Source organism: Triticum urartu, chromosome 1A (assembly GCF_056163025.1).
Source record: "Triticum urartu cultivar PI428250 chromosome 1A, HENAU_Tu73, whole genome shotgun sequence".
In the NCBI taxonomy this organism is placed as follows: Eukaryota; Viridiplantae; Streptophyta; class Magnoliopsida; order Poales; family Poaceae; genus Triticum; species Triticum urartu.
The window spans coordinates 312,537,750-312,558,454 of NC_141873.1; the positions used below are offsets into that span (position 1 = coordinate 312,537,750).

Genomic DNA, 20,705 nt, shown 5'->3' on the forward strand with positions numbered 1-20,705 from the left:
GAGATGATGCCGGTTCATTGCTTTCACCCGCCCCGGCGCCGAGCCACCTCGCCGCGGCTTTTCATTTCTCGCTAGCAGCTGGGCGAGGGCGGCGAGCACCATGAGATGCTCTTCCTCCTGGACGTCGGCCTCGACTTCCTCCTCCAGCAGCGCGGCGAGCACTTCCTCGTCATCCGAGTCCATCTCGTCGAGGTAGGCAAATCGCGAACACCTAGCGCGCCGGTGGGCGTGTACCCGCCGCTAAACTACCCCTCCGCGGCCGGAAATAGCGGCTGAAAACGCCTAGCTGTTGGTGGAGGGGCTGCTTCGGCGAACCTCTGCTATTTTTTCGACGGGCATTGGTTATCTAGCGATGAAGGGCGGCGGGCGGCGCCGGGATACAGCTATTGGCAGCCGAGGACGCAAGGGGGGGAGGCGAGTCGGGGAAGAAAGACTTACTTTTCAGCTGACGGGGTGGGCCAGCCGTGCTTTTCTCTTGCGCCAGAGCCCCCGATCGCCCCTAGTGCGCCGGGTTCGGCCTGTGAGCGCCGGGCCCAAAAACAAACAGAACTGGCGTTTTTTGATATCTTAGGGCATGATTGGGTCTTTTTTTTTTAACGCGGACCAAAAAAATGGCATGAGGGAGCATGTTGGGGACCCTCTTACCCGAGTGTTTACCAAACTGCCTGTGCGAGTCAGCGTTTTCCTCGCAGACTCCGCGATCGCAGAGCCAAACCAATATAGCCGTCCCGTCCCCTCCCCCCGCATCTCTCCCTTCCCCCCTCCAGCTCCTCCTCCACCCACCTGAAAGCGACGCCGGCGCACCGAGCACACCGAACTCCCCTCCTCGCCTCGTCCTCTCGCCACCCGGCTTCCCCAGCGACAGCGACGGCCGGTCGCTTCAAATGACCTAAGCACCCCCGCGCTCGCGCCCCCCTTTTTCCTCCCCTTCCCCCGTCCCATCCCTCTCCGTCCTTATGACCTCTTCGTCCCCCGCCCCAAACCCTAACCCCGTCCCCACACCGCCCCCAAACCCCGCAGCCAACGCCGCTCCCGCGAGCGGAAACGCGGTCGCAGCGTCGTCGCCGCCGCACAAGGAGCAGCAGCAGCAGAGCCAGGACGGGGTCGTCGCTGGTGGCGGAGCGGGGGTGGATGGTGGGGCCGGGGGCGGTGGCGAGGCGGTGGAGGCGGGTGTAGCGGGCGACGCGATGGAGGTTGACGGCGGAGCTGGTGGAGGCGGAGGCGGAGCTGGGGATGTGGAGGGCGGAGGTGGCAGTGGAGCGGCCGGAGGAGCGCAGCTGGCCTCGTCACCGGCGACCGTGTTCCGGATCCGCCTCAAGCAGCCCCCTGCAAGCCTCAAGTACAAGATGCGCGTGCCCGAGCTGTGCAGGAACTTCAGGTGTGGCCGCTTGAGTCGCTCACTGCCTCCTTGAACTTGCGTCATTCTCTGATGAACTTAAAAGCTACTACCATTATCTTTGTTTTAATTTCGTGACAAGGGAAAACGTGTAGCTGTGTTCATTGCAGAGACAATAGGTCATGAATTGAGTTGGCTTCCTGTGGCCTCCTAAAATGCTATGATCCCCTTTTGAAAAAGGGCTAAACACTGTTTACAGACTTACAGTTGACAATTTTAGTGAGGTCAATCGCTCTTCCCAAGCCAGAGAAAATTCGGTAAAAATGATGAAAACCATTTCAGGAAATCCACGAATGTATCTGGATGATCCATGAACAGATCTCGTGATATTCTACTGGATGTTCTATAGCTAGTCATCCTGAAATTGCTAGGTGGTGATACCACCACACTATGGTGGAAGTGGAATGCTAAGCTGAATTTGGTAATCTTTTGTGGAGTGTCTTTCTTGTTGGAGTGCACATTTATTCCCATGTCTTGGTAATAACTTCCGTAGACAGTCGGTATGCTAAACCTTTACAATTCTGCACGGTCCTTCATGGTTTCAGGAACAATTGGTGTGATCTTTAATTGGTTTGACCTGAAATGTGGATTAGCATATACCAGCTTTAAGTTTCATATTTTTAAAGCTCTAGTTCCATGCATATTTTCCTTGTTGACATATCTGTCTAAATCTGCTAGGATAGTGCGCCTAGTCCAATTTGCCACACGGTTAACTGAAACTTGTAAATTATATCTTTTCCCTGTCTTGGTGGTCTTTCAATTGCAGCGCTGTTGCTTGGTGTGGGAAACTGAACGCAATTGCATGTGCATCAGAGACTTGTGCGCGGATTCCAAGGTCTGATATTCCTCTATCCGTTCCCTGAAGTTTACTTTGTTCCTCACTTGTTACCGCACTGGAATTTCATTTTCAGACAAAGGAATTTTAGGTGGCAGCATTAATAGCGCCATTTTACTCTAGAGGCACTTCACAAATTATTTAATTATTTCAGTGAATTGTTCATTTGCCTTTTTTTTTGTTAGAGGTATTCTTTCCCACAAAGTAATGTACTGGATTTTTTGCAGCTCTAATTCAAGTCCACCATTTTGGATTCCTATACACATTCTGAATCCAGAGAGACCAACAGAATGTTCTGTTTTCAATGTTAGAGCAGGTAAACATCTATTCATCAGTTACTCAAAATATTCCTGTATCCTCCATACATGCTGTAATTTGATTATTTTTGTTTGTGAAATGCTGTCCTCAACCAAAGAAGACTAGCTTCCTGTCTCATTGTGTTTCACTGTAGTTACATTCTTAATTGGCAGATTCTCCACGAGACTTTGTTCAGTTCATTGAATGGTCTCCTACGTCATGCCCACGTTCATTATTAGTGGCAAATTTTCATGGGAGGATTACTATATGGACACAACCAACTAAGGTATGCAATTCTCTTGATTGAAGTCCAGATCACATAATAATGTTCTTTTCTGGGGAGGGTGTAGTGCTATTTAATTCAACTTTTCCATTGTAAAATAGTCAGGGTTTTGTTTATCTTCATACATTTGATGGCATTTAAATAATTTGATTAGTTTCTTTTTGAAATGGTGAAGGGTCCTGTTAATCTTGTACGTGACTCCAGCTCCTGGCAATGTGAACATGAATGGCGTCAAGATCTCTCTGTGGTTACCAAATGGCTATCTGGAATTTCTCCGGTATGTCGTTAATGTATACCTATATTCTCCCTGCATGATAATGTTGTGTTGTACTGCATTATGATTGAAACAACACTTTATCTACGTAGCATGCTGTTCAAGGACCCGATTTCCTGGTGCAGCTGTAGTCTTGAGACTTCTATGCCTCATTTAACATCCATTTTTTCTTGTGAACCATACGAGATGTGATCCCACCTAGCTCTTGATAATACCTTAGTAAGGATACTACAGGAGTGAATCTGAAACTATTGTAAGATTGTACTAGTAGACATTTAATTCAAAAGTAGTTGCGAGTTGTAATTATAGGTCCAGCTTGCTGATGCACCACATTGTATGTTTCTGTTAGTGTTTTTGTTTTCTTTTGTAATTGTACTGCATATGTGTTTGATTACCTATTTATTCCAGCACAATTACTAGCTGCGGCTAAATTTTTATTTGCCTTGGTTCTACAGTATAGATGGCTTCCTGCAAACTCCAGCACTTCGAACTTAAAAACCTTTGAGGAAAAATTCCTTACGCAGCACCCTCAGAATTCAGGTTGGTGAGCCAAATGTTTAACTGAGCAGATGATACGTTTTTGGGGGAGACTTCCTTCAGACTCGTTTTATTTGATTCTGACATAATCTTGTTTACTGCAGCAGGATGGCCAAATATGCTATGCGTTTGTTCTGTATTTTCATCAGGGTCTGTTCAGCTTCACTGGTCACAGTGGCCTCCTCAAAACTCAGCACAACCTAGATGGTTCTCTACCAGCAAAGGGCTTCTTGGGGCAGGCCCCAGCGGCATAATGGCTGCTGATGCCATTATTACCGAGTCTGGAGCTTTACATGTTGCTGGTGTTCCCCTTGTTAATCCATCTACTGTAGTGGTTTGGGAGGTGATGCCAGGTCTTGGTAATGGCATTCAGGCAACTGCGAAGATAAATGCAACAAGCCCTCTTCCTCCATCTCTGAACCCCCCTTCCTGGTCTGGTTTTGCTCCATTAGCAGCTTATCTCTTTTCTTTGCAAGACTACCTTGTGTCTGAGGCTGCACAAACAAGAAAACAGATAGATAATGAGATCACTGAAGCCGCATCGATCCATTGTTGTCCGGTTTCCAATTTTTCAGCTTATGTCAGTCCTGAAGCTGCTGCCCAGTCAGCAACTACTACAACATGGGGATCTGGGGTTACTTCAGTTGCTTTTGATCCCACTCGAGGAGGAGGAGTAATTACAGTTGTAATAGTTGAAGGTGTGTATACTTCTTAACAGTGGAAATCAATTATTATGAAGCCATGTAGTCACAATGATAGTTGTAACTTGTTCTGTTGCATTGCATGAATCTCATTGTAATCATGTACTCCTGTCCTTCCTAAAATTCTCCATGTCCTCATTTTTCGGTTCAGTTATGATATTTCTAACCTCAAATATTATTAGGTGAATTGGTTGCTCTTAGCTTTTATTTGTTTCTTCTACTGACAACCATTCACTAATTGCAGGGCAGTATATGTCTCCTTATGACCCTGATGAAGGACCTTCCATCACTGGCTGGAGAGTCCAATGCTGGGAATCTTCGCTTCAACCTGTTGTTCTTCACCCAATATTTGGAAGCCCCTCTAGCTTTGGTGGGCAGCCTCCAATGCAAACTGTTTGGTCCACTAGAGTTAACAAGAGCATTGCACCAACAGAGGACCTTAAAAACCCTCAAGCGTATGTTCCAATGCCAACAACTTCAGATGAACGGAGCTCTTCTGAGTGCAGTGTTGACAGGGCAAACAGACTTAGTTTTGACCCTTATGATCTTCCAAATGATGTTAGACAGCTGGCTCAAATAGTTTATTCTGCACATGGTGGTGAAGTTGCTGTTGCTTTCCTGCGCGGAGGGGTGCACATTTTCTCGGGCCCAAATTTTGATCAGGTTGACAGCTATCATGTCAACGTTGGCTCATCAATTGCTCCACCAGCCTTCTCCTCTAGCAGTTGTTGCTTGGCATCAGTATGGCATGACACACTCAAAGATCGAACCATACTAAAGATAATACGAGTGCTTCCTCCTGCAATTCTTAATGTTCAGACAAAGGTCAGCTCAGCTGTTTGGGAACGGGCAATAGCAGATAGGTATGCAACACAGTTAATACAAGCTGATTGAACTGATTTATTTGATCTCACAGTTGCGTTTTGTTGGCAGATTTTGGTGGAGCTTGATGGCTGGTGTGGATTGGTGGGACGCTGTCGGTTGCACACAGAGTGCTGCTGAAGATGGTATTGGTGAGTAGCTAAGTTTGTAGTTTGTCAAGTTCGATTTGTTTGAGTTGCCCTTGCAATTTGATGGGAGGTTGATCCTTTGTGTACTGTACAATTTCCACAACTCGCGTTTCGGGTTCTGCAAGTCTCTTTACTTCATGGGGGGCAAATCATTTTGTTTGGATGTTTAGGGCTTAACTGAATGAAATTTGATGTTTATGATTTGAAAAAGTACCTGGTGACATCGTTCTAAATTTAAACGGCCTATAATGGGATGACGTTCATGCTCCGTCTTAATAACCCACTTCTTATCTGAAATGGGGCAAATGGCTTGGGAGTAACAGCTTGGAACTGCGCACTGTGCATCCGCCTTATCTTGAAATGTGTTTTTGCCTATGTTCCTTTTTCTAGATTCCTTGATGTATTAAAATGATTTTCTGTTGTGACCTGAGACAGAATTTCTTAAGCAAATGGACGTCTCTGTTTTTAGTATATACTACTATTTGCTACAATATGGTTGGCAGCAGATGCAACATTTATGCTCCTCAGCGAAAAACTAAAATCCTTTCTCTTCATTTCAGTCTCACTTAACAGTGTGATAGCTCTGCTGGATACGGACTTCCATTGTCTTCCAACAATGCAACAGAGGCAGCAACACTGTCCTGTGAGTGGTGGTGTTGTAGTTTGCTATGCACAGTTTGTAGCACTGGCCTTCAATTACTCATTATTTATAATCAACTTGCTTACTTATGGAGTATGTAATAGATGTGTCACATTATCTTCTTGCATTCTTTAGATAGTGCATTCATCAATTAGCATGATGGTTCTTCTACCACTTTTTACCCTTGCAATCACGAAGGAGATGCATACACTCCCTTCACTCTTTTTTTATACTAGTCTCGTGACTTGCAAATTTACTGGCACTACTTTGAGTTGTGGTGAGATTACTTGAAACACATGCAAGGCATCCACATCATCAAGCGCACACAACCAATCCACTTTCCACTTTCCACTTTCCACCACATCATCAAGCGTGCATACAACCATTCCATTTTCCACTTCTGCCACATGCAAACTCTCCCCATTATTATTTTCATCTTTTGAACAAGAAATAATTTAACTTGAATGTCACAAGGCAATATAACATGCATTCATCCTCCAATTACCTCTTAAGTTTTCTACCATCATATGGTGAGAATGTTGTGTGGCATTATTTTCATATGTTTCAATTTTATTTTCAATAATGCCGATGCTATAATTTTCCGCAGCAACGTGCGAGGCGTTATCTAGTTACTGAAATAACTGAATATTTCAGTAATAATAATCTTTTTTGTATATCTCCAAATCTCCAGTGCAATATACTCTTAACAGATTCCTTGAGAATAGTCACATGCCAAACACCTGTACTTTGTAGATGTTTGGACGGATAGGTTATTTAGTGATTAGAGGTAATTTATATGCATAAGCATCTGATAGACATCGGTGCATTATCAAGCAGCTATGCTAAAGATAGTACCTTATATGTTGTACATGGCAAGAAAAGTGGTTTCCTTGGCAGTATGGATTAATCTATTACTTTCTAACACCTGCGATTGATTGATTTGCTGCATGCAGAACCTTGATAGGATAAAGTGTAGGTTGTTGGAAGGAACTAATGCTCAAGACGTAAGAGCACTTGTGTTGGACATGCAAGCAAGATTGCTTCTGGATATGCTAGGCAAGGGAATAGAGTCTGCGCTGATAAATCCATCAACCCTGCTACCTGAACCCTGGCAAGCTTCTAGTGAATTGTTGTCTAACATTGAGCCTGACAAAATGACGGTTGACCCGGCTCTACTTCCAAGCATCCAGGTCTACTTTACTTCCTGTGCTTTTCATTTCGTTGTCATAAATATTGATTTATTACCATCCATTGTTTTTATTTTTATTGACATGTGCTTTGGGAGCATTGGTACTTCGGATATTTTTATTAACACTTGTACGTAGGTGGTATTAAATTTCTTTCATCATGAGCATTGCTTTCCCTAGGTTAGGTGAAATCATGCCCAACTCACCAACTGCCGCTTATGCTCCGACTAGATTACGTTATTACACATTCAGCATAAGCTGCACGCGTAGAAACTTACATGTTGTTAATCCGTGGATGTACTTATTTTTTAGCACTGGAATGCAGGGTTATGTTGACGCTGTTCTAGATTTAGCATCACATTTCATCACACGCTTGCGGCGTTATGCAAGCTTCTGCCGGACTTTGGCTAGTCATGCTGTAGGAGCATCTTCTAGTTCAGGCAATTCGAGGAATATGGTTACTAGTCCAACCAACAATTCTCCGTCGCCGTCAAATAATCAAGGTTAATTTTTTATTTCCTTCTATTTTATTAAAATTTCAGCGTTTCTGTAGTTTGTGCAGAACAGAAACACCTTGAAATGTTTGTTTGTCATTTCATGTTCTACAAATGACCGAGTTGCTTTTATATTTTCTGATTTAGCATTGCTTCTTAGCATTTGATACTCCTGTCTCCTGCAATTTACAGGTAATCAAGGTGGAGTAGCATCTGCGACAGGGAGCTCACAAATGCAGGAGTGGGTCCAAGGTGCCATTGCTAAGATTAGTAACAATGCTGATGGCGCTGCCAATGCCGCACCAAATCCAGTTAGTGGGAGGTCATCATTTATTCCTATAAGCATCAACACAGGGACTTTTCCCGGGACACCTGCTGTCAGGCTTATTGGAGACTGCCATTTCCTTCATAGATTATGCCAGTTGCTGCTATTTTGTTTGCTTTTTCGGAGGAGGCAATCACCAAGATTACTCGCAAATGCACAAAAAAATCCTGATTCTGCCATGCAGAAAATACAGCAATTGATGAACAGTAAGATAGAGGACAGTAGTTCTGCTATTTCTGCTGTAAGATCTGGTCTAGGGGCTGCCAAAGTGGAAGATGGTGCAGCTACACGTGGACAGTTGGTTCTTGGAGCAAAGGGTCTTGAAGAAAATCCAATGGGCAAATCTGTTAGAATTGGTTCTGGCAATGCTGGCCAGGGCTACACGTCGGATGAGGTAACAGCAGTAATTTATTGCCATGAGTTTCTTTTGTTAAATCACTGTAGCACGTATTGTTTTAAGAGAAGCACTGAAATTGCGTTGTCCATTAACCATTTTACACTTCTCAGGGACTAACAATATGAACGAAGTAAAAAAGTCACATATGTTGGAGAGAGAGGGGATAATGCCCACATTTCAGCTTACGTCAGCTGTCAAAGTTAAATCACGCACTAAACAGGCTTAAAATTATTATTTTTATCTGATCATATTGACAGATAACAATTATAAGTTACTGAAAATGTTACTGCACCTGCATTTGAACATTCTTCTCTAGTCCCTGTAGTTTCTTGACCAAAGCATCTGTATAAGAGCCATTACATGGTGTATTATATCTGTATGTTATCTGGAAACTGTGAGTCAGCTAGCTTGTTCAGAGCCACTGTAAGACTGATTACTTGGATAGTTTACTTTGTTGTATTAATCTACCCAGTTGATTACTGCAGTTTTACTAACTGTGTATTTCTGCAAGACTGTAAGATTTGATTGGATAGTTTATCGATGATATACTGCAGTTTCACTAGTTACTTGGACTCGGGATTTTCTACATGCTTCTGCTGGAGTTTCACTAATTATTTGAACTCATGAAATGCTTGATTGCATATCTGACAACTACATAATTTGTTGCGTTGTTGCAGGTGAAGGTTCTATTTCTCATATTGGTTGACCTTTGTCGAAGGACATCAGGCTTGCAACACCCATTGCCTGTTTCTCAGGTTGGTACTAGCAACATTATTATAAGGCTGCACTTCATCGACGGCACTTACACTGTGCTCCCTGAGGTAGTGGAAGCATCTCTTGGTCCCCATATGCAGGTACAACATAGTTTCTCAATGAACCTTCGTCTGTTTAAGAATTTATGTATATGTGTGAGTGTCCAACATTTGAATAATAATATGTGACAATAATAATGGTATATTGTCTGGGAGAAAAAGAGATTGTAGTATTCTATCTTCTCTGCTACTTATACTTGCCGAAGTTAATGGTGGATTGAGTCCCTAAAAGAATATTACTATATTCCCTAAAAGAATAATCAGCGACAATTAAAATGGATCGGAGGGAGTACAGCTTTGTACTAAATCAGCGACATTTTATATGGATCGGAGGGAGTACTGTTTTTTAGTGGCTCGGGTGATTCCGGTACTTACAATATACAACCTCAGTAAACAAGTGCCAAAGATAATAAAAACCAAGTGAAACAGTGTTAACATACTATGGGGGTGGGGCAGGAGCATGTGGGTGGTTGTAACTCGTTAGATGTTCAGAGGCTCACAGCTATTATTTATGGGTCTCATTTCCAACTAAGTGTGTGGAGAGGTGTATGCATTGTATTTCATTTTGTATTTTTATGCAGAATATGCCGCGTCCACGGGGAGCTGATGCTGCTGGTCTTTTACTTCGAGAATTGGAACTGCAACCTCCTTCTGAAGAATGGCATAGGCGCAACATGTTTGGAGGACCCTGGTCAGAACCAGATGATCTCGGTCCATTGGATAATATGCCACATCTGAAAATAGGTGGTCATATCAACCCTCACTTGTCTGACACGGAAGAGGAGGGTAAAACTAACTTTGGGATTCAAAGTCTTTGGCCAAGAAAGCGCCGGTTGTCTGAAAGAGATGCAGCATTTGGTCTGAAAACATCTGTAGGTCTTGGAGCTTATCTTGGCGTGATGGGGTCTCGACGAGATGTCATCACAGCCGTGTGGAAAACAGGACTTGATGGTGAATGGTATAAGGTGAGTATGCTTAGATTCGCTTCGCGATCTAGTCTCATTCTTGTTTTTTTTACTAGATTTTATCAGTGTATTCTATCCAGTTTTGTGTCTAATCCTCTCTTCTGCAGTGCATACGATGTTTGCGGCAAACTTGTGCATTTGCACAGCCTGGTGCCCCAAACATGGCAAATGAACGGGAGGCGTGGTGGATCAGCCGGTGGACCCAAGCATGTCCAATGTGTGGTGGGTCATGGGTGAAAGTTGTGTGATCGCTGTCTTCCGTGACTTCTCCAGTGACTGCTTCACCATGCTGATTCGTCTATAGTAGTTGCCGCTTGGCCAAATCTGAACGAGCATTGCTGGATCCCATGTTGGATAATTTTGTACCCAACAATTAGATCATTGGTCTCATGCCCCAGCGCTGTGGTTTACCTCTAGAGATCAAAAGCTTAAAGCAGATACTGAGACTTGGCTCTAACGGCTATGTAAAAGTATAGTAATATTAGGGGAGATGGCAATGTTTGTATTCTGCGTTTCTTATGTGTATAAATGTATCACAATGTTCAAAGGAAGCTGTTAGATACACATATTGCTAGTGCTGGATGTAGCTAAATTGCTAGGGGAGTTCGACTGTTTTGATAAAAAAAAACTGCAATCTTATGTAAATTTATGTGAATGTTATGTTCTGTTAGATGAGACGGAAGCTGCAGTTGTCACTACCCAGTTCCTTGGCATCGTATGTTCTTGGGACAAACTCTTGGGGCTTTGATTTGAAGTAATTTTGAAGTATTGGAAACCTTAGGAATTTTTCATACGCTGGTCGTTTTGATTCGCATGGTTGAATTCTATTAAGAATTTTTTCTAAGCATTCGTTTGTATTACATTCCATATGAATTTTAGCACCCACTCAAACCTCTTAAAAAGAATCATTTGTTTTTCCTATGATGCAGGCAAACCAAGTTAATGTATTGGTATAGGATTCAAAAGAACATGACATTGCAACCTATGTTTTCTTCTTTTTTTTTGTTCTGAAATCCTATGAATCAAAGAGGCCCTTGATTTTACGGTGGTGTTATGCTTTGTTTCCCGATTTCTTTTGCTGATGTGATCGTGCTGTTCGTCCTGTTAGGTTCGAAGTTCACAATTTTCTCAGCTCCAGCGCGATTTCTTTTGAACTAATTTAAAGTACGCTCTTTAAAATAGATAGACGAATTTTAACTGCACTTTTCGTTTCTTCTTAACTAGCTAGTCTGTAGAGTGCCGCGAAACCGCGACGCGACTTCAGAAACGAGATCACATCCATCCAGATCTCTCTGCACATCGCCGGCGATGTCGTCGCCCTACACCGGCGCGCACCAGCCGTCCCCGGCGCCGCACCAGCTGCCGGCGGCGCAGCAGAACCATTCGCTGGCGTTCCGCGTGATGCGGCTGTCCCGCCCTTCGCTGCGGCCCGACCCGGCGGCGCTCCTCCGCTTCGACCCCCGCGACGTCTTCCTCCCCGAGGACGCGCTCACGTCCCCCGACCCCTCCGCCGCCGCCGACTTTCTTCAAGGCCTGCTCCAACCGCCCGACTCCGGCGCAGCAACCACCGTCCCCGGGGACTTCACCTTCCGCGATCGCTTCCTCCTCCACGACACCGCCGACGCCCTCGCGTCCCCCGGCCTCCTCGTCCTCCCACAGGCCTTCGGGTTAGCCTTTTCCATTTCCTTCTAGAATGTTGTGTGCAGCTCTCTAGACGAGAGCCTGCGCTGATGCTTCTGTGTCTGTGGCTAGGGCGATCTATTTGGGGGAGACATTCTGCAGCTACATCAGCATCAACAACAGCTCCGGCTTGGAAGCCAGGGAAGTCATAATCAAGGTGTGTTGATCAACCGCGCTCTTTTTGTTTCACGAAGTGCATTATATCATTTCTAGAGAATTGCACCAGTTTTTGACAGAAACCATTGCATCAATTGGTCGAGTTATTATTGGCTGGTGTGAATTGTGTGTGACACGTTCAGTTAAACTGCTAGGTTAATACTTTTGGAATCTCTGATCAGCGTGATGCTGCATGCTTAGCCTTACTTCTTGTCGGTGTGGTCATGACCAAACTTATTGCTGCAGTCATTACCAAAGATAGCCTTAGTTCTCATTGCTGCATCCATGACCTATCGTTAAGGTCGATTACTGGATCACCTTGCTACTGTCATGAATGTTCAGTTCCTGGATTAGTCAGTTGTAATTTGCACGTTGCAGTTTCAGTATGGTGTTTGATCAAGTCGAACTAGAACTGGTAATATGAGGTATCAGCACATGTGAGACATTATGCACGCAAGTAGTATCATTAGTTTGGATGGTTGGCCTTAGCTCTTGTTATGCATATACGATTGTTCTGTTCATAGATTTGCAGGTTTCTCTGTCTTAAATTTGTGATACTTATGCATTCCCTTTGCGGTGATATGCATTGTGGACATTGCTTTCATACAGTTTCATCTTATTCTGTCACAAAGTTTGACTGAACTTTACTTGCATTAGGCAGAAATACAAACCGAGAGACAGAGGATACTTCTCCTGGATACATCGAAATCGCCTGTTGAATCGATTCGATCAGGGGGTAGATATGATTTTATCGTGGAGCATGATGTCAAAGAACTTGGCGCACATACGTACACTCCTTTCCTTTTTTAACTTCCACAACTGTTGCTTTGGCCATAACAATCTTGATTGTTATTTGATTTGTGCGGTTATTGAATCCAGGCTTGTCTGTACTGCTTTATATAACGATGGTGATGCGGAGCGTAAATATCTTCCTCAGTTCTTCAAGTTCACTGTTTCAAACCCATTGTCTGTTCGAACAAAGGTACTTTACTTCTCCTATTTATATATGTTCGTATCTGATCTATGTTCTGTAGGTCAAATCAATAATTTGGGTTTCACCATTTTTTTTCCAGGTTCGCACCATCAAGGTAGGTTACCTCATGCTTCACAAGTGTAAATGTAACTGTAAGTCCTTTGATTAAATGTAGGGGTCTTCTTTAGGAGTCATCAAATGATATGTTTCCAAAGATCTTTGCACATTTGCCTCAAGATTATTAGTTTCCCTACTTAATCTCGCTCTCTGTGCTTAGATTGTAACCTTGTACCAATAGCAGTTCACATTTTCTTTTCATGCTTGCTAATTTTTTTGCCCTCTTTTTTCCAGTTCAGCTTTCTGCTAGAATCATCTGTAAACTGTTTTTTTACTCCCGCATTCTTATCGCCGAGTTGAATTTCTAGTGGAGAAATCCCAGTGTTCTCCCCTGGGAATAAGACTTCAGGGGACTGTTTATTCCGTTAAACCTATAGTATTGTTTATTCCGTTAAACTGTAGTACTGTTTATTTTTTGACGTTAAACCTATAGTACTGTTATTCTGTTATTTCTGTAACAACCTATTACCTTAAATTGACGGGGTTATTCCCTTTAAATTGTTTAAATTGATGCGGTTAGTCCTTTTAAAACTATAATACTGTATATTGTGTATTCCATTTTTTTATTAATTCACCATGGCAATCTTGAACTCTATATAGTTGATCCATGTTGACAGGATACTACATACCTGGAAGCCTGCATAGAGAATCATACAAAATCTAACCTTTACATGGATCAAGTAGATTTTGAACCTGCCCAACAGTGGAGCGCTACAATACTGGAAGCTGATGAACACCCCTCAGTGGTGAAGTCTACAATACGGTAAGTCAGTGCTGAAAACAAGCTCGTCTATTTCAGCATGTTGACTGTCATGTCAATAAATGAATGGCTAGTCCGAGTTGTATTTTTATACAGGGACCTCTGCAAACAACCAATTCTGATTAGAGCGGCAGGAGGAATATACAATTACCTATATCAGCTCAGACCATCGTCCGATGAGCCTGGTCAAATCAAGACAGAGGGTAGCAGCATACTTGGTAAATTTCAGATTACATGGCGGACAAATCTTGGTGAACCAGGCCGCCTGCAAACTCAGAACATTCATAGCACTGTCAGTAACTTCCTGTCCTCTCTTTTGATATTTATGTCACGTGTTGACTACAATGATATCTAGTTGGTTGCCCTATTAAAATTGAGAATGAAAATGATGTGCAACCTCTTTAGTTTAACTCATTACTGGTTTTTTTCACACCTCTTTTCTTTTTGTCAGCCTACTCCAAGCAAAGATGTTGACCTTCGTGCCGTGAAAATTCCACCTGTTATATTTCTAGAAAGACCATTTATGGTAAGTGATTTATTGGTTAACATTTCATCCAAAATCTTGCAGCCTAAACTACTGTGGCCCAAATAGTCAGCTAATACAGTTAAAGCATGATGGGATTTCCTTTCACAATTTCTGTGGAACGGCAAAATCTTAGGTCTTGTTCTGTGAAGTTTAACAAAACTTACTTCTTCAGAGTACTAGATGGAGGTTAATAATGATTGAATTTATTTCTGCTTTTCCTTCTAACAATACAGCTAAGAATCTGTTAGCTTATCCTGCTTCTGGGTATCAAATTGAGTTAGTCTTGCAATTTTTCTGCTGGGTCGTGTGGATGTGGATCCTCTATATAGTCCATCTATATTTTATTTTATTTTATATATTAATATATGTTCACTAGGGTTCTTACCTGATATTCCCATACAAAAATGGGCCAGTCTGAATCCACTTCGTCAAGTATTTGTTCGTTCACGTCCCAGGTGAGATATTGTCTTTTCCTAGCTGGCTTGTGTAATTGCAGCATCCGGTGCTAGCACATGTCACAGTGGATCTTAGCTTGCTTTCCACCTTAAACAACACATCTGCCTCATGACATCCTTGACTGACCGACTCTCTGGCTTTTAGTCTTCCCGAGCTCCTGTTTTTGTCTGAATCTTCTTTGCTTGGATGATAACTCATTTCCATCTGCATCTCAAGCCTTTCCTTGGTTAAATCTGTCACCTGGGAACTCGTATTACATCTGCTAAAGTGCCTTCTACACTTGAGCCTTCAGGCAAAAACTTCTGCTGATCTTAGTAACATTATCTGACAATTTTATATTTGCTGAACTAGGATATTCATCTGACAGTTTATATTTGCTGAACTAGGATAATAACCACATGTTTTATGTACAGTATGGTTTGAAGGCTTGAATCAGTCACATTTCTTTTTACTCTTCTCATTTTTATGATTGGTGATCCATTATTATGTATCAGCGCACAAATTGCTACAGTTTTTCAATGTACATTATTTTCTCCAGGTCAATCTATGCCTTACAAATCAAACAGAGAAAACAGTTGGCCCTTTTGAAGTATTTCTAGCTCCAAGCGTATCTGGTGAACAAAAAACTGTTCTGGTCAATGGATTACAGAAGTTGGTTAGTTGCTATACTTATATGTTATTTAATCTTTATGATGATAGGTTGATCTGGTTTTAGCCTTTCATTAGAGCATATTTTTGGTTGCGGTGTTCGACAGCTTCTTAAATATTTGTCATGTGAAAATTATGATTGGTATTCTGTTTAATTTGCACATCAATATAATCAACGATCCCGTGGTTTAGGTATGCTAATGTAGTGTGTAGACATGTGTCAACGCATGTGGTTCTTTGTATTTTTGGTTTCATGCTAATGGCCTTCAGGTCAATAATAATTTTACATCCTGTTATTTGTAAGTATTTCTGATGTATGTGATCTACTACCTCCATTCCTAAATATGAGAAGTTGGGGCAGTTTAAATTAAACTGCCCCAACGTCTTATATTTAGGGATGGAGGTAGTAGTAGATAGCAAATTTAGATCATCAAACTTGTTACTTCTCTAGCTTTTAATTTATAGTTAAAAACAATGAAATTCTCAATGTTGAGTAATCTAGGTTGCAGCTAATATCGATGAATATAATGCTGTGTCAGTATGCGTTTGACTTCTCACTGTCGGTTGTGCACAGGTTTTGCCATTAGTGGAGGCTTTTGAGTCCATCAACTTTGACCTGGTGAGGACACTATGAATAGATAACTTGTGCATATATATATCTTGCTTGTCGTTAAACATAAAATATATGTCTTTTTGGCGTCGCATATAGTTTGAAAAGTGATAGTATTGATAACCTGTGCTCTTGTCTTTATCGATTTTCCTCATTTCAATCACTGTACAACTGCACTTTTGCATAGGTGTAAGACATAGGAATTGAAACGAGTTAGAGTCTGCATGTCATGGTGGCCGTTAGGAAAACCGAGATAGCGATAAGAGTTAGTTTTAAGTTCAGTTAGGAAAACCGAGATAGCGATAAGAGTTAGTTTCCTTCGAATGAAATATTATCTCCTTTAAGTTAGTGATTAGTTTCTTGGGCTACCAAGTCAAGTATTTTATTCCCTATAAAATGGACACAATGTACTCATTTGTAGTTAAGCAATGAATCAGTCAGATGACACAAAACTGTAAGCCTCCGAACCTCTCTGATCACGCTAGCGATTAAGCCCCGCCGGTGGCTAGACAGAGTGTCATATCCCTGCCCCCCGGAACTTTACCAAGTTATTGCACATCATGGATGACATCGTTACCGGATCTTTAGCTTGCATTTCATACAAGCGTCCTTCAAGTGGAAGCATCCATTTGATCATCAAAGTCAGTAGGATGTTCGTTTTTTATTTTGTTACTACTGTGTGCAATTGTGTCTTGCCACAGAAGTCCGGTAAGTCGGATGCAAGATTGTGATGCATTTATAGTTATTATTTTCTGGCGCCTTGTTTGAATGTGAAGTGTAGTAACTATATCTGGGATAACCTTGTGCAGAGCATGGTAGCTACCCAACTTGGCGTGCAAAAGATCTCTGGAATTACATTGTATGCTGTGCAGGAAAGGAAGCACTACGAACCTTTGCCAGACATAGAGGTAAAATGTAGCAACTTCGGTGTCAAGTTCGTCTCTTCATTTGCCGAAGTGAATGGCAGCATTTTAGTTTGTTGAACGTTGATCGCTTTGCAGATTTTTGTCGACGCGGAATAGAACACCGCATCCACACCGGGAGACCCGTTGGACGTGCTAGATTAGACCTTCAGGGTGAACCATATTCTCGTTGATGTACTTCTGTTTATTGTACTACTGATATCATCATGTTGTAATTAACCACACCTTTTATATCAAAAGTAATGCATCCGTGCATGTTCGTTGTGTAATTGTAGCATGAACTGGTTGAGTCAGGCAAGAAAGGATTTTTTTTGCTCTGTTACCTTCTGCATTTTGTTAGTGTGTTTTGGGTCGGGCTGGGCCAAGCTCGGGCTTGAGATTTTGAGTTCCAGCTTTACCAAGCCCGGCTCAGACCCAATATGCCACGGAGAATGTTCGGGTTTAGTGTTTGGGTGGACAAATGGGGGAGTAGTCCATTACCATGGTATCCAAAGGGTGCCCCCATTTGTACAAAATCTTCTTTTTTCTCTCTTAGTTTGTACTTCTACTTCTATTTGTTCTCCATTATAGTCTATCAAAACAATGATAAATAGTACTAGCCTTTCACAAACTATTATTAAACAGTTGAAGTAGCCCGGTGCTACCCAAAAATTCGAATCTGAGCCCGAGCTCATCTGCATCTGTGCTCACGAAAAAAATCAAAATAAATACTAGAAAATTTTAAAAAATTCTAAAAAAAATTAGGGTGGTAGACAATTTGATGCGTGAGGTACGCTCCAATTTTCAAAACATTTGGACTTCTGTGCAGCTCTCAGCAAAAAAGACAAATTGGAGGTCTATAAAAATGTGTACTGTTCATATACTGTTCTGGTCTGATTTGTCTTTTTTGCTGAGAGCTGCACAGAAGTCCAAATGTTTTGAAAATTGGAGCGTACCTCACGCATCAAATTGTCTACCACCCTAATTTTTTTGGAATTTTTGGAATTTTTCTAAATTTTTTATGATTTTTTTTGACCGGGTGCAGATGCACCCGGGCACCGAAACGCCGCTCTCGGTGCTACCCCTCTTTAGTTTCAAGTAATCATCATAGCCTTTCACATCCTCCACAATGTGCAAGAACAAATGTCGGTGCATCTGAAAGTGATGGTGAAAGTAGTGAGGATGAAAAGGTCGGCTCGGCTGCAAAGTAGTTCCTGTAGAGCAGGACATGCCCATCTGCCCTATGTTAATTGAGGACCAGATGCTCCGGTATAAGATATGATTGGCCTTTTATTGGTGATGAGCTCGTATGAGGTGTTTTTTAAAGGAATTTGTGAAGATAAGCTCTGTTGACAATGTGGCATGCACTGTTGACAACATCAACCCAAAACTGAGTTGGGGTTTTGAATTCAATGAGCATGGTGCGTAACATTTCCATGAGAGTCATATTCTTGCATTCCAGAACTCCATTTTGATACAGAGTGTAGGTGACAGATAATTCATGCGCGGTGCCATACTCATCGAGGAAATTTCCATATTGGTATTCTTGAATTCCATGCTATTTTTACTCCTCACATGTTTCATGATCACCTTATAGCCATTTTGTGCTCTTTGTGTGAATCTTTTGAAGCATTGTTGGGTCTTGTCTTTATCTTCAAGAAAATAAGCCCAAGTGACTCGAAAAACTCATCAACAATTAAGAGACCATAGTGATTGCCACTGAAGCTTATGTAGCTTTGTGGTTCGAATAAGTCCATATGAAGAAGTTCAAGTGGACAAGTCGTGGACATGATTGTCTTCATAGAATGCTTTGACATCACTTGCTTGCTATCTTTGAAAGCACTACAGTATTGTGTCTTGTTGAAGTTGACATCATCAATTCCTTCGAAGTGCTTGTGCTTCACCAACTTCTACAAATTTCTCGTACCTGCATGACCAAGTCTTTGGTGCCATAGCCAACCCTCTATTTTTTAAGCAAACAAGTGGCAACTGATGGACCTTTTGATAAATCTACAAGATACATGTCACCTCTTCTAACACCTTCGAAGACATCTGAATAATTTTTTCCCATGATGACTTGGCAACCATACTTAGTGAATAACACAAGCATATATAGGTCGGTTGGTTTAGCAACAAACATAAGATTGTATCCGGGAACCAACAAGCATAACTTTGTCAACATGTTTGTCCCTGCTGATGGCAACCTTACCCAACCCGATTACCTTTCCTTTATTGTTGTCCGCAAACTTGATGTTCTTTTGTGAGGAAGAACTAATAGTGGAATCAACAAACATGCTTTTGTCTCCTGTCATATGGTTGGTGCATCCACTATCCATCACCCATTTAGTGCCTTCGGTGACATGGTCCCACAGAAGAATCGGTTCTTCTTAACAATCCACATCTTGATGGGTGCCTTAGAAGCATTTGTATTGCACTGAACATTTGAAGACATAACATATGAAGCATTTGAGTTTTGTTTCAAAGCAGGGTTATAGTGATCAAATGAGTATGCATAGAAGTTCTTCAAAGATTTGTGCACATAGTGGTTCGAAGAACAGTGTACATATTCATGAGATGCAGAATTAGCATTGCCCTTAGAGGACATCCCTATTGCTTGTAAGTTAATGAACGATAGTTTCATTCTTCATGTGTTGGTTATTGACTCGTCATTCTAACATTGATCGTGCTACTTAGTCCATATTTTTGGGTGCACTTTTTGATTAATGATTAATTGTGGGTGTCCTCCTCGAGCATACATCATTATATCATTTAGTCTGACCTTTACCTTATGACCATGTCGATGCTATCCTGAAGCATGATTGTGGTATTTCGAATATCAACAAGAACATTGGTAGTGCAATGCTAAATGTTTCTTGATCGATTACCCAAATACCGTTGTATGGGTAAACATCATAATTTTCCTCGCCCTTTACCTAAATGGTTGTCTACTTGCTATCCTATCGTGGATATCATGCTATCACTACAAAGAAAATACACTTCCGTGATGATGTGTGTTTGCCACAGTAGGTCACGTTTTCTGTCATGCATGTACATCCATGACGATTTTATGACAGAATCAAGATAGTCATACATGTGCTGTCATAGAAGTGTTTCATGACAATATCAAAACTATCATCACAGAAGTGTCCACTTCCATGACGCTAAATGGCGTGTCATGGAAGTGCTTTCGTCAAGGGTAACCGATACATGGCATCCACCGTAACGGGTCGCCGTTAAGCTATCGGGTTTCATTTTGGATCTGGTAACCCGTTAATAGCCCGGACCAATGGAGATTTTCCACGTGTAAAATTCTCATTCGCTGGAGGATCCACGTGTCGGCTCAGCGTTGGGACAGATGTCACCAGTACAATGGAGGGAACGCGGCTATGATACCTCGACACCATGGCATGGCCTAACAGTAGCCCATTGAAGATAAAAAGGTCGGCCCATCCAAGGGCCCACAAGATTTTGTCATACTCTACTGGTGTCGGTGTCAAAACCGGCGGATCTCGGGTAGGGGGTCCCGAACTGTGCGTCTAGGCGGATGGTAACAGGAGGCAGGGGACACGATGTTTTACCCAGGTTTGGGCCCTCTTGATGGAGGTAAAACCCTACGTCCTGCTTGATTAATATTGATGATATGGGTAGTACAAGAGTAGATCTACCACGAGATCGAGGAGGCTAAACCCTAGAAGCTAGCCTATGGTATGATTGTTGTTCGTCC

The 20,705-nt window shown here is 42.2% G+C and overlaps 2 protein-coding genes across 3 annotated transcripts; both read left to right on the forward strand.

The window, feature by feature from the left end:
* The first annotated feature begins 742 nt into the window (after window positions 1-742).
* SFR6 (sensitive to freezing 6) lies at window positions 743-10,823 on the forward strand. 2 transcript variants are annotated; one of them, XM_048719201.2, is made up of 16 exons: window positions 743-1,378; window positions 2,163-2,231; window positions 2,459-2,547; window positions 2,702-2,814; window positions 2,987-3,088; window positions 3,541-3,625; window positions 3,727-4,320; window positions 4,568-5,186; window positions 5,257-5,336; window positions 5,894-5,976; window positions 6,927-7,163; window positions 7,486-7,663; window positions 7,847-8,373; window positions 9,054-9,230; window positions 9,770-10,153; window positions 10,261-10,823. In XM_048719201.2, exons 1-16 carry the CDS (start codon window positions 957-959, stop codon window positions 10,399-10,401), a joined length of 3,900 nt encoding a protein of 1,299 aa, XP_048575158.1. In that variant the 5' UTR covers window positions 743-956; the 3' UTR covers window positions 10,402-10,823. The 2 variants fall into 2 exon arrangements, with proteins under 2 accessions (XP_048575158.1, XP_048575164.1); XM_048719207.2 differs by having other exon boundaries at window positions 3,730-4,320.
* Window positions 10,824-11,367: 544 nt separating this feature from the next.
* On the forward strand, window positions 11,368-17,324 carry LOC125556487 (trafficking protein particle complex subunit-like protein). The gene is made up of 12 exons (XM_048719217.2): window positions 11,368-11,820; window positions 11,906-11,990; window positions 12,647-12,777; window positions 12,869-12,971; window positions 13,063-13,077; window positions 13,697-13,842; window positions 13,936-14,131; window positions 14,291-14,365; window positions 15,360-15,476; window positions 16,044-16,088; window positions 16,889-16,987; window positions 17,081-17,324. Exons 1-12 carry the CDS (start codon window positions 11,462-11,464, stop codon window positions 17,099-17,101), a joined length of 1,392 nt encoding a protein of 463 aa, XP_048575174.1. The 5' UTR covers window positions 11,368-11,461; the 3' UTR covers window positions 17,102-17,324.
* Window positions 17,325-20,705: the final 3,381 nt, after the last annotated feature.

Excerpts from the sequence above, each read along its gene's own strand:
- SFR6 (XM_048719201.2), top strand. The coding sequence starts at position 957 with ATGACCTCTTCGTCCCCCGCCCCAAACCCTAACCCCGTCCCCACACCG. Across the intron at positions 8,374-9,053 it reads AGGGCTACACGTCGGATGAG|GTGAAGGTTCTATTTCTCAT; the intron begins GTAACAGCAGTA and ends GCGTTGTTGCAG. Across the intron at positions 9,231-9,769 it reads CTCTTGGTCCCCATATGCAG|AATATGCCGCGTCCACGGGG; the intron begins GTACAACATAGT and ends ATTTTTATGCAG.
- LOC125556487 (XM_048719217.2), top strand. The coding sequence starts at position 11,462 with ATGTCGTCGCCCTACACCGGCGCGCACCAGCCGTCCCCGGCGCCGCAC. Across the intron at positions 13,843-13,935 it reads GTGGTGAAGTCTACAATACG|GGACCTCTGCAAACAACCAA; the intron begins GTAAGTCAGTGC and ends ATTTTTATACAG. Across the intron at positions 14,132-14,290 it reads CTCAGAACATTCATAGCACT|CCTACTCCAAGCAAAGATGT; the intron begins GTCAGTAACTTC and ends TCTTTTTGTCAG.